Source organism: Anser brachyrhynchus (assembly GCF_964034855.1).
Source record: "Anser brachyrhynchus genome assembly, chromosome: 1".
Taxonomy (NCBI): Eukaryota; Metazoa; Chordata; class Aves; order Anseriformes; family Anatidae; genus Anser; species Anser brachyrhynchus.
Window position 1 is genome coordinate 41,017,726 of NC_137694.1, and position 13,215 is coordinate 41,030,940.

Consider the following 13,215-nt stretch of genomic DNA (forward strand, 5'->3'; position numbering starts at 1 on the left):
TCCAGCACGGGTCCCCCACGGGCGGCAGCTCCCCCCAGACCCCTGCTCCTGCGTGGGCTCCTCTCCACGGGCTGCAGCTCCGGCCCGGGGCCTGCTCCTGCGGGGGCTCTCCATGGGCCGCAGCCTCCTCCAGGCCACATCCACCTGCTCCACCGGGGGCTCCTCCACGGGCTGCAGCGTGGAGATCTGCTCCGTGTGGGACCCATGGGCTGCAGGGGGACAGCCTGCTCCACCAGGGGCCTCTCCACAGGCCGCAGGGGAACTGCTGCTGCGTGCCTGGAGCACCTCCTGCCCTCCTGCTGCACTGACCCTGGGGGCTGCAGGGCTGGTTCTGTTTTCTCACTCCTCTCTCCCAGCTGCCGCACATCATTTTTTACCCTGTTACCTAAAAAGAGATCTTTTAGTTTCTAGCACTGAATTTTGAAACACGACCCCTTGACAAGAAGACCCAGGAAAACGCATCATGAAAAAGATTTTTTATTTATGATTTCAGAGATCATCATCAGAGTCATTATCCTCAATTTTTTGTAGTGGCCGCTTAACGCCAATTATTAAATCAATACTGAGAAGCTCTGTAACACAATGAAGAACTGAAATTACTAACTGGTATTTGCAATACACTGACTCCAAGCCTTTCTCATTCACAGGCAGAGGCTGATTTTTCCTGAGTGCATTTGTGGTTTTGAGATAAAATTTGGCAAAGCTGTTCCCTTCTGTTGTCCCATGTAAGGACTTTGGAATAATTAACAAAGCATCAGCAACAACGCTGGATATGACAGTTACCGCTGACTGCTGAAGCTGCTTTGCATAGTACTGAATATAATAATGTAACAAGATTTCAAAGTAACCTCCTACTGGCAAAACTGATCCTGCTTCTATGATGGAGCTGGAATAATTCTGTGCAACACTTACACAACCCTCTTCCTGTTTGAATGGAATTATACCACAGCTAGCTTTCTCTGGATCTTTACCGACATCTAGGCGTTCACACACGGTAACTGTGTTAGCGTTGTCTGTTGTTAATACAGCAGTACCGTAATTCTTCTGATTGTCCACTGGTAAATCACTTTCGTAGCCCTTGTGCATTTCACCTGAATGCTCACATTTTGCATGTGGTTTCTGTGCATCTGTTGAAGAGCCAGCCCCTCTGCAGGGAACATTTAACTCTTCGCTGTGTGAGGCGGGATTTGAGGGTATCTGCGAAGCTGTTTGTATACCTGCTGGATTTTCACTTCCCTTTAGAGCAGAGTCTACAATTTGTGTGTCTGTTTCACCCCTGTGTGTTTTCAGTTGATGTTCAGAAACCTGATTACTGTTACAATAAATATTTTCTACTGTAAGTTGCTTCTGAGTAGCTGAAGAATGCCTGCTACAAACATCTGAGGCATCACTCTGGCTTTCACCTTTGGACCTGCATTCCTCCCTCCCATCAACTGTCTTAAACAGCTGTTGCAGCATCGTGAATGCCCCCTGTACGGCAGCAGCATGTTGCTCATTAACACCATCCACTGGCCCACAGAGAACGAGGCAATGAGGCTGAAAGGCACACGCGCTGCTGGCAAAGCCTATGTGAGCGTATCTCTTGGAGCCCAGCAGCAAGGGCCGACAAAACGTCACTGCTGCAGTGTCTGTGATTTCACTACACCCGTTATCGCCAAACGGCGAATAGGGCGAGACTCCCGTGATTTCACGGACAAGGGCAACTTCTTCCGCGGAGAGACACTCCACCATGGACACACCGTACAGCTTCGCGTAGTAGATAACGACGTCCTGCTGCTTCACGCTCGACAGCAGCAGCCCAACGTTGCTGCTCCGCAAGCGTTTCACCGCGGCTTCCGTCCTGGCCTCGCACCAGCGCCGGGCGGCCTCATACTGACCCTCGGAGCCCACGACGAGCTCGACGCCGGGCGCGGAGGGGCCGGCGTGCAGGGGCTCGGTGACCACCACGGCCCCCGCGGCCCCGCTGGCGGGGCTGTAGGCGGCGAAGTCCCTGCGGAGGACGACGCCGGGCAGCACCGCGGAGCCGTCGAGGGGCAGGCCGGGCACGGCGGCGTGCAGCGCCTCGAAATGGCGGCCGAGGAGGCGCAGGGCGGGCGGGCGGCGGGCGGCGCAGCGGCCGAGGTACTCGCGGCACAGGCGGGCGAGGCGCCGCCGCTCGCCCGGCCCGACCCGGCCGCGCAGGTAGGCGTCCAGCAGCGCCTCCAGGGCGGCCAGGTCTACCCGCGGCTCCGCCTCCTCCCCGGGGAAGGCGGACAGGAGGTGGCGGCGCAGCCCCAGCGCGGCGGCCGGCTCCAGCACCCGCCTCTCGAAGTCGGGCAGCGCCCGCCCGGCCCCGCCGGCCGCCCGCAGGCCGCGCAGCACGGCGGCCAGCAGCAGCACGAACGTCTTGGCGCCGTCCCCCGTCGCGCCTCGGTGGCGGCAGGCGGCGGCCGCCATCACCCTGCGGGCACGCAGAGCCGGTCAGCGCCCGCTCCCCGCCCCCGCTCCCTCCCTTCCCCGTCCCCCCGCGGTACCTGGCCGTCGGCGGCTGCAGGCAGAGCGCCTCCAGCAGGCGCCGCCCGTCCCTCGTGAGCAGCGGCCGCCCGTCGGGCCGCAGCACCAGCGCCCGCCCGCCCCGCGGCCCCAGCGCGCCGCGCACCGCGCCCGCCATGGCCGCCGCCTCCCGCGCCAGGCGCCCCGCGTCCGGCACCGCCATGGCCGCGAGGGGCGCGGGGCGCATGCGCGGCGCGCTGAGGCGCGGGAGGCGGCACGGCGGCACCGACCCGCCTCCCGCAACGGGTGCGCTCCTGAGGGGGCCGGGAGCCCCCCGCCGCGAGAGAGGAGGCAGAGAGGAGTTTCTGTGTTTATTTCACTACGCGAGGGAAGCTAGTTCTCAAACACACAAGCCTTGACAAAAGGGGGGGGGGTTAGGTATGGCACAAACTTGACAAACCGTACATCCGCGTCTCGGAACAGCGCGAAGCCCATCAGAAGGCACTATGGACAATACTCGAGTATCTGCGAAATTTTCAGTGGTTTCCGGATAACCCTTCAAAAAGGATGATTAAAATTTACAGAGGGACAGAACCCTTGTGGTACGTCACTTACATAAACGGTGGGGAAATAACAGCCTTTAAGAAAATATACTACACATCGAATCCAAAGTCTGTTTCATAAACACCAGTCCGGCAAATAAAACAAATCCCAAAGGCACAGGAGGGCAACAAAGAAAAAAAAAAAAAGAAACCACCATCATCGCATTTGAAAGGTAGACCTATAAAATAATTTCTTTACAAGATTAAACTGGAGGCAAAAACCCCAGGCTATGCCCTCAGTAAGTAATGTCATCTACTTCAAAGTAATCGACATGTGAAATGCAAGAAACATCACCTGCTGCTGAAACTGCTACTTGCTACGGTTCACATGGCTTACATACTCTTTTTAACCTCAGGTCATCCGTACCTAACTAGGCAATCTGTACCTAAATGGCAAATTAAAGGCTTAGAGTGCATTTGAAAACAAAACAGAACAACAAAACCACATGGCAACAAAGTCTGAAAATACTTCCTGTACAAGAAGAAACAAAAAACAACATTTGTAAATCAAATGTGGAAACAAGTGCTGTTTTAAACTTTAAAAACCAGTAGGAGGCTACAGCCCTCAAAAATCTGCAAACTGTACAGTCAACAGAGTAACTCTGTGCAGAGCTCAGTGTTAAGTACATAATATTCAAGATCAGCCACGTGTCATGGTTAAATGGTGATTCTCTAGCGATGGTGAGGTGCTAGAGAAAAGGCTTCGTGCACCAGGCCTGTGACCAGCTGTACTGTAAGAATCAGGCAAGAAATTACTTTGTTCTGTTTACATAAGGAAACATAATACAAAACCCAACCAAATCCTAGGTTTCAATGTACTTTTCAGAATTTAAGGAATCTGATCATACCATCAAGCAGAAGTCTGCAGTTTTAATTGTAAGAAGTTTCATCATATGTCCTTTACCTTCCTGGACCATGATGAAAAACACTTTCACAACAGAAGTAACCTCTAAAAAATAAGTTGAAAAGGAAAATAAGCATAGGCATTTTGTCTCGCTCTGTTCAAATTTTCTTGTCTTGAGCTGAGTATGAATTTCAGATATGGAGCATTTGTTTAGTCTGATGCTGTCTGACACCATACAGCCTGCCAGCTAGCTGGGTCAAATCCACATTTACTACCATGCAGTCCATGTAGAAATACATGAGTCTGTGTTAATAACTGATCTTGAATAGAAGTGATTAAAATCAACATAAAAAGGGCAGAAGGACATTCCTATTTACAAGGCAGATAAAAAGCTTGTAACTATCATTCAAGAGTTTCAGCACCACAAACTTAGCTGAGATATTTTAGCGGATTGAAGTTATTGCCCCAATTCTGATTTATTTTTTACCTCACTCATTTCCTCTTATATTAGCCCCATGTACAGAGGGACCTGACTTGGATTGTAAGACAGGTGAAGCTTTGACATTTGACCACTATAACGAATAGTCAAATTTCAACCTGAGAAGATTACAATAATACTACAATATTAGTAGTTTGCCATTTTATATACGGCAAACAACTTCAGTTTCTGTTAGAGAGCTAACTTAGGGATTGTTTCTTTTTTTAAAAAAACAGAAAACGTAACAGTGAGGGACTTTCTACATTCACAAATTCTGTCTCATCAGTTGTAGACATAATAGAGTCCCCATGCCTGAAAAAGATTTAAGAAGTAGCTATACTAACATGAAGCTGTAAGAAATAAGCTGAAGTCGACTGCTTAAGCAAAGAACTTTTACATCACTGAGGCCCAGAGAAGGGGAAAGGTAAAACAGAAGGTGAGGTGCTGTGAAGATGTCAGCCACAGGAATATAAGAGCTTGAATGACAAACAGCAGTAAATAGTATTTTCACCAAATACTGGACAAGACTGGTGCAGAACAGAATATGACATCACTTGGAGAGCCAGTAAGGCTGCCCATGGCAAAGGGATCAACAGGACATAGCAAAAAAGCCAAAAATGACCTCTGAACTTTCCACTGCACGGGATGGATTTGATTTCTGACAGGATCCACTGAAAACAAACTTGGCTTGAAAACAAACTTGGCTACAACACTTTGCGTTGTGCCTCCCATTGTCTCACCTGGATAGCTGAAAGTACCTTTACAATACTACAGCTCCTTTTTGACTTGATGCAAACACGGAAAGGCGTGACTTGTGTAAGGAAATCACCAGATAAACACTGGCACCCATTTGTTTTGGATGAAATTTTTACAAGTTCTATACATGCATATAGTTCTTCAGATGAAATGTTGCAAACCCTGGTTCTAAACTGAAACTTAAGCTTCACATAAATTTGTACAGCTCAGCCTAATGAACAGGTGCACCGGGGTGGGGTGTTCAGTTAGGGAGCATATACTGCACGAAGGACAAATCTAACAAGCAGTGTTTCGCTAGCATTTGTTCCGAGGTGTGCGTTGTTAGCTGTCCCACAGTTCCTGGGGCTGGTTCCCTTGTAAACACACACTTCTCATTTGCAAGTGAACTGTTGATAGTGGCCAAATTCTGTTCTGCATAGTCTTTCCTTTGGGAAGCTCAGCTCATGCTACATACTATGCATAACTTCGCATCTTCACATTTTGTTTCAAAAATAAGAGAGTCCTGGCATCAGCAGTCTGTCTTCTTACTATGATATGGCGATACACAAATGTAAATTCAGAGCTGTCCATTTATCAGGGCTTAAAAAACATACCCTAAATCCTCAACACGTGCAATTCATGAATATGAGCGGACAATTACCTTTCCAGGTGCTGCGCTAGTAAAAATGTGCTCTGTACAGGAGATGCAGGAATGTATTTATGAAGAGTCTGAAGTTTTAAAACTCTGAAATTAAAACGGCTGGTTTATAAGCCACTACAGTTATTCAGGGTAAAAACCGTCATACCTCCAAAACAAATTAAGGACATTAAATTTCAGAATTCCCAGAGACTTCAGCTGTTTACTCAACAGTTCCTAACATTCATGACCTTTGTATAATAACATATTTGTTTGACCTTAAAGAAAAGTTTACTTCCGAACACCCAACACCATTTACAAAAAATGTTGGTACGCATGGCTACCTTTAAAGTCACTTTGTTACAGAAATGGTAAGTTGAAATGTAACAAAGTCTGCTTGTTTATTACTCTACCACGCCAGGAATCATGTCCTATCTACAGTGCCTGAAGTCTGAATTTTCAATTTGATCTATTCCGTGGTGAAGATTCATCAGTACAGCGTGTGACGTAATATAAAACACAAGGCTGATGTTGTATGTCTGTGAGACAGAGGCACAAACCAGGAGCAAGAGTGTACTGGCACTTACACGATTCTTACTTCAACTGGGTAGATGGAAGGATGATTCTGAACCATGGACTCTGAGGCAAAAGTTCTGTAAGTTGTTGCTACAGGGCTCTTTTAAATAATATTGCATCATTTAAAGTCCAGCTTAAATATGGTCCCCAGTAACTGATCATTCCAGTTCCGAAAGGCCCTTGTTCACACTTCCTATTTGAACAAGAAATTAATGATAAGCTGTAGCAGAACCAGGAGTAAAATGAAGATATAGTGCTTCAGCTGCAAAAACTGGTTGTCCACAGTCGGTGAATTAGAAGTGACCCGATTTCGTAGAGCCATAATGTCCCTGCAAGATACAGAATAATATCCTGTAAATTACTATCTAGACATTTTCGCATTTCCAGTATGTTAGGGGTCCCTACAGAACACAAATTTTGAGGAAAATTATGAAATATTGATGAGTAACTGACACTTGGGAAGAAGGGTAGTTGAACTACTTTTCCTACTCTTTCAATGACATCAGGGGTCTAAAGCAGAAAGATACACACCAGCCTCCAAAAAAAAAAAAAACAACTAGAAAATTAGTATTCTCTAAACCATTTTAAAGCATTTTATTCAGTACTACCTCTTAATGTCTTCCTGTGTTTCCTTTATAGATTCAATGGCACTCTGCAGTTCACCAAGATCCGCCCCTTTTTTCCTTATTCTTGTATTATGCTTCATGAGTTGTGCTAGAAAAATACAAAAGACAGATTTAATTCCCAGAATAAGTCCTTAGTCCAAAACTGAACGAAGTAACAAGGACAAACTAAGTGATTTGCAAAAACGAGGAGGAAGTTTTCTAATTGAGTTTCTAGTGAAAACTAAAGCTTTATTCCAAAGTCCCCTACAGCACAGGGCAGCAAGTTAAGCGTTAGAACTATCTTACAACTCTCACTGTATTGTTGAGAATGCTTGCAGAAATACAACAACAAAAATCTGTCTCTATCAACACACTGATCTACAAATTAAAACAACTCACTTTGTTTTAAGAAAGAAAAGAGCTTACAAACACAATTTGTTTACCAGATACTAAATACGTGCAGCACTGAAGCCTACCTTATCCTACATATTGATATTTAAGAGGGCAGGAAAGGCAATTAAGACCATGAGCCATTCTGCTGCTTTTGTTTTTCCAGAATGTGCTTCGTACTGAAGTGTTATCTAAAGCACGTATTATTTTGTAATACAAACATCTTGAAATAAGAAGAGCATGTGTGACTACAGAACACTGTTTAACTGTCAGATAAATTTGTTATGTTTGTACAAAAACGTATTTTTTCCTACCTTCACTTCCAGAGGAATCCTGGTTATCAGGCTCAGGGGATGAGAAACCACACTCCCCTTTTTTCTGGCTGGTTGGTTTTCGCTTGATTTTTGGAACACTAACCTACAATTAAGCTTATGAATTATTTCCAGAGAACCAGAACTGTAGCAAAAGCAGCACATTCTGACAGCAATAGTTAAAAACACAATATCTTACAGAAGTCAAAGCTAAGATTGTTGATATAAACACAACCAAAAGTTCTATTTAAGAGAAAGGCCATATTAAACCATCGAGTTCAAGTTTGTGTTATTTTATATCCCTACCCAATTAAGCCATCCCTGCCAGTCAGGACGCATCACAGAAGTGAAACCCTATGGATCAGGTAACCCACATTTTTGGATGGTAAAAACAATATTTTCTAACCCTCCCAATGCTCTGAGGACCTTCACACACATCACACAATATATCCGAGCACTTGTTTATATTGTGTGAATCTTTCTGCACAGGATAACAAAACTGGTACATACCATTGGTGTCCGGTGTCGAACTTTTGTTTGGATTGTGCCATCTTTTTCAAATTGGATCATATCATTCAAAGGGTCCCATGGCCTGGTACTAGACAAAGTGAATACAAATGATTAATACCACAGCAATTTAAATGAGAAATATTTTCTTGCTCAGAAACTATTCAGTATGTATAGGTTAATGATCTTTTTCCCTAGGCAGTGGTAAGAATACAAGCCGTCATATTAACCAGCAGTATTATGATGAAATCATCTGGCCAGAGCTACGTACTTGTCAACATGGAGAGGTTTTCTGCAAAACGTAGTTATTATTCTAGAACTACAGGGAAATGAGGGGAATTTTTTTGTTATTACTTTGGGCTGCTTTTTTGCCTTTTTTTCTTCCTTTTAAATGACCAAGGTAAGGCAGTAAATACTTTATATTATTGACTGCCATAATAACTCTAACACTTTTATCTCTGTTTGCCAGTATGCCTAGGAAGAAGAGATTAAGACTCAGTCATCCCCCCAGACTGCTTTCATTCCAAAGTGGCTAATGATAATCAACACCGGTCAAGAAGCAGTACTGAGCTACATACAGTTTGCTTGCTCAGATTTTTAAGAGTGTTTTCCCAGGTGCAGGTTGATATAAAATGGAAAAAAAAAAATCAAGCAAAAAGACAGAGCTCGTTGGAGAATGACAAGTAGCCAAAGGCAAAGACAGACATCCTCACTGAGCACGGCCTTTGCAGGACAGAAACTGCAAGTCAGCTGCATGGAGATAATTCTGACGCACAGCTTCAGCAACTGCAGATTAAACACGGATTTCCTTTCATCTCTTCCTGTATGCCTTTTAAAACATTTGCATCTGTTTCAGATGTTGTGAACATACACCTGCATTTACATCTTAGCTTAACTTAGCTTAAGTTAAACATCATCTACAGTAACCGGGTAAGAACAAGGCATTCCTCTCCCAAAGGTCTTTCAAAGCTGCAATCCTGATACCTGTATCCCTAATCCTGGTTTCTAATTCAGGTATCTTAAATTCCACAGCTCACTGAACACATCTTCACAGTGACCATAAAAGACTCTGCTCTCTATATGGCCCAGGTGGTGAGTTGGCCTCATATGCAGAAAAGGAGTCAGAAATTTCTTCCAGTGATAGCTGACAGCACAGACTGCTTTCTAGCACATTCTAACACTTCTGTGGCACATACTTGAACCACAAGGCCTTGAGGAGACATGAAATATGCACAATGCACCCCAAAGCACCGCGCCCTAGAGAATTGTTGAATATAGCATGAACGTATAGAGGCACATAACCAAAAAGAGAAAAATAATAATAAATAAAAAACCGACAAGACAGAAAAGCCCATTGCAATGATTACATGAAACATATTTTCCTGATTTAGCAATCACTGTCTTTTCAGCATTACTTATTAATGCCCTCTCTTTGGTGAAGTTCAGCCCAAGTTCAGCTAAAAATTACGGATCTTGGTTGAAGCATATTACTAGGTATATTGAGTAGCACTGCATATTTGTTGCGTTTGAATAACTCTGAGTTCTTGTGCTCCCAGACGCACAACAAGAGTCTCAGAGGCACTACCAAGCGTTTAACTAGCAGTTTTGGTATAAGCATTCCAGCACTCACTCAGCGTATTTATAGTGCCATTCTCCTGTGACTGAATCCTGATCGAACAGCTTGCATGTCCACTCTTCACCCTTAAGTTTCCTCTCTTTGGCACTCCTCCTCTGAGCTTCTTCCAGAACATATTTCTCTTGAGTAGCTTCTGTTTGGTCTTTATTATTTATTGCTTTAGTCACTTGCTGCCAAAGCCTGACAAATAAGCAACATAAAGAGTTACAATCTGTTTATAACAACTGATTGAAAATATTTCCCTAATTATAGGCTAAGTGAGGGGATCAACCTCTAAAGAAGACATTACTGTATTGTAATACACCTTTTATCTACATTTCCAACAAGACCTTCTATGACTGTAAGATTCATAAATAATAAACTTTTAGTATTTAACACTATTGCTTTCTTGTTTTACACGTCAGTATCAACAAATACATGAAGGAAGGAAAACAACAGCTACTGGCTAATTTTTGCAATTTGGAGAAGATAATGAGTTCTATTTTGTAAAAAATAATTGTAAGTGCTTCCAAAGTGAACTTACTTCTCTGACTCAAAGTCATCCTGCTCTTCGAACTTCACGGTGTATCTAGGTAACCTACGCTGCTTGATATCAGACGTTGGGTTCCAGAATGTCTCCGAAACATCTGTCTTCTTGTCCCTAATAGTAACTTCACTGTCCTGTAACATATATAGTTCAGTTACCTTAACTGTAATAATCTCAAATAGTGCCAAAATAATACGAACAGAAAGAATAATCATTTTTTTCAACAAGAATTTATTTCAGATAAATGTAAATAATTACATATGCTAATTACAAAATTCAATTTCTGCACTCTGCGCTGGCTCTAGCTTGGAATAGGTACACAATGGAACCATTAACCACGTCCAACAGTGGCACCAGTGGCACCTCACCAGAACTAAAACAAATTTAAAAATTTCATGCTGATGCCATAACAATTTCTCGTAATACTAACACTTATATTAAAACATTTCACAAGTTGAAAAGTATTTTCATCAGGAACTACCCAAACATACTCAACTTTTCCACCTGTAAGGGCTGCAATTAACAGTACATTGAATCTAAGGTCATCCTTGAGAACTGGTTAACTATAAAAAGATATTTTCAATGAAAGTGGCATTTAATCAATTTTTTTTTTTTAATTTAGGTGTCTTTATTTTTGTAACTAAGTGCTGTTTTCACTTGTCAGAATTTACACAGCACTATCACTCACTACTTACCCAGTGACCTTCCAAAATAGCCAGAACTTCTTTCCCAAGCTTTATTTTCCCTGATATTTGATTAACACTGTCGTTGTTACCTAAAAACGGCTGCAAAACAAAAAGAAATGCCTCCATGTTTATTTTAATAGCAAATTACTGGCATATATGTTGAGTGTTAAGGAATTAAGTGATTTATGAAATCTGATGTAAACAGCCCGAATTGCTTTCAGTATCACAACTTCTGTCTAACAACCCCAGAAAGAAGTTGTTCTCTCTGTATTTTCTCAAAAGCTTTGCTGAACAAAAGCATATGAATTGGCTAAGAAATCTGGAAAGAAAAGGGCAAATAATGCAGAAAACAGCGACGTGATGATATCTTGGAGGAAACTGTCATTTGCTATACAAATCTCACCACTTTGCCAAGGACTCTTTGTTACTAGAGATTAACTCTGAAAAAAGCAACAAGAAAAAATGATTGCCGGGAATTTTCTTCAGCCTTTTTGATAGTCTGCACATGTATCCTGTGTGTTGATGAGGCAAAACTTCCATTACTACAGCCTCCTAACTTTTAAGTTTCCCCTATAATCTCAGCTGAATACAGTTTTCCTCTCCATATGCACATTTCTCTTTAATGGCTATTTGTTTAACCTTGAATCAGTTTCTGCCTCAAAGATGGCAAACATATTTTTCAGAAGTTCAAGCCATTTACATGTAGTTGAGAAACCTTTCTTTAGCCTTTGCAACTGGGTGGGTGCTTCTATAGCAAACAGAGCTGCCAAAAATAGTATGCAAAACTGCTCCTTAATGCTGGGCATTAGGCTGATCCGAATGTCAGCAGAAATCCTTGCACCACCTTTGTTTGAAGTTTTATTCAGGGTGGAAGAAGGGAACCTGGGTTTGAGTTCTCCAGATTAAAAAGACCCTGAACATTTTCAGAGAACTGAAAATCTCCATGAAATATTCACAAGACAGAAATACTGAGCTGCTGATCAGTTCCTGTGCGAGGAGCTCCCCTGCTCTTGCACACGTTCCCAGACACACACACATGCCGCTGCTGGAAATGAGACCGACTGTTGCTTCCTCCTGCCCCTGCCCTAGCCAAGTTATTGCTACGAAACTTAAGAACGTTAGCACTGTGACAGAAGTGTCCTTATGATCAGAGGCTAAGACACAGCTTCAGTCAAGACCTTTGGAAACAGAAGAGTACATTAAATAAACAGATGACAATATAACTCCCTTTTTTAATTTAATCACTATTTGCTAGATACACACAGCTAGATACACATGGCAATTAATATGAAAATTCTTCAGTTTCCAGAGAAGACAATTCCATATTAAAGAAAATTAAATGAGATTGTATCTAACGCTTGACCTGATTTTATATATATATATATTTAATATTCTAACACTTATTCTCATGCCCACTTGCAGCATTCACTGACCTTGAGTTTGAATTCAATTGTTGCACTGTAGCCAGTTTTTTCACAGGTGATATTGACTGTTCCCCCAAGCTCTAAGGTCATTGTGCCATACAGAATTCCTGCAAGAAAGAGCCAACATGAAAATTTCTAACCGGACAAGATAAAAAATAAAGTTCTTTGGGCCCATTTCCTAGAGTAGGATTCCCCTGCAGTCCAGCATTTAAAACACTGAATACATTTTACATACAACAGATGCCTATGCAAGTATGTTTTTTTCAGCACGCACTTTTTCCCTCCCTGCACATTCTCTGTTGGCATTACTAGTCACACTAGTACTTCTTGTTTGATTTGATTGTATGTATGTAAGGTGCTTTTTACTTGTTCAGTATTATTTTTCTCAACAAAACCATACAAGAATCCAACAATGTTACACATCCACAAAAAACAGAAAGAGAAAAGCCTACCAAAGTAATGTCAAGTTACATAATTCTGCTAACTCATTCGCCATACATCTCTAAAAAATCTTAGAGCTGTTGATTCTGGCTTCTGAAAAAGCAACTGTGGCAGAGAATGTGAAAGTAGAAAACCCAGCAATGCTGCAATGTATTTTGTACAACTACTAACCTACCAGAAAGGAACTACTGACTAGTTTCCAACAGCAGAACTAAAGACAAATGGTCATGATTTGCACTCAAATCACACAGCGAGGTGTAGATACTACACTGACTTTTCCAATAGGAAAACATTGGAGAAACTGAAAGCTATTCTTTAGAAAAGAAAGCAACTCAAACGGTAAAT

At 42.9% G+C, this 13,215-nt stretch overlaps 2 protein-coding genes across 7 annotated transcripts in view; both read right to left on the bottom strand.

The window, feature by feature from the left end:
• Positions 1–458: 458 nt before the first annotated feature.
• On the bottom strand, positions 459–2,712 carry BBS10 (Bardet-Biedl syndrome 10). Its single transcript, XM_080606534.1, has 2 exons — positions 2,514–2,712; positions 459–2,440 (listed from the first exon to the last, which is right to left on the bottom strand). Exons 1-2 carry the CDS (start codon positions 2,693–2,695, stop codon positions 490–492), a joined length of 2,133 nt encoding a protein of 710 aa, XP_080462660.1. The 5' UTR covers positions 2,696–2,712; the 3' UTR covers positions 459–489.
• A 118-nt stretch (positions 2,713–2,830) lies between these two features.
• The window catches only part of OSBPL8 (oxysterol binding protein like 8), a 90,588-nt gene continuing 80,203 nt past the window's right edge, over positions 2,831–13,215 (bottom strand). For all 6 annotated transcript variants that reach the window (XM_080606477.1, XM_080606481.1, XM_080606478.1 and 3 more), the window contains 8 exons: positions 12,439–12,536; positions 11,015–11,104; positions 10,317–10,453; positions 9,788–9,973; positions 8,161–8,248; positions 7,654–7,756; positions 6,953–7,058; positions 2,831–6,673 (listed from right to left, as the gene is read on the bottom strand). In XM_080606477.1, coding sequence (XP_080462603.1) covers positions 6,538–6,673; positions 6,953–7,058; positions 7,654–7,756; positions 8,161–8,248; positions 9,788–9,973; positions 10,317–10,453; positions 11,015–11,104; positions 12,439–12,536 — 944 coding nt within the window. In that variant the 3' untranslated portion in view covers positions 2,831–6,537. The remainder of the gene's footprint in view (positions 6,674–6,952; positions 7,059–7,653; positions 7,757–8,160; positions 8,249–9,787; positions 9,974–10,316; positions 10,454–11,014; positions 11,105–12,438; positions 12,537–13,215) is intronic.

Excerpts from the sequence above, each read along its gene's own strand:
- BBS10 (XM_080606534.1), bottom strand. The coding sequence starts at position 2,695 with ATGGCGGTGCCGGACGCGGGGCGCCTGGCGCGGGAGGCGGCGGCCATG. Across the intron at positions 2,441-2,513 it reads CTGCAGCCGCCGACGGCCAG|GGTGATGGCGGCCGCCGCCT; the intron begins GTACCGCGGGGG and ends GCGTGCCCGCAG.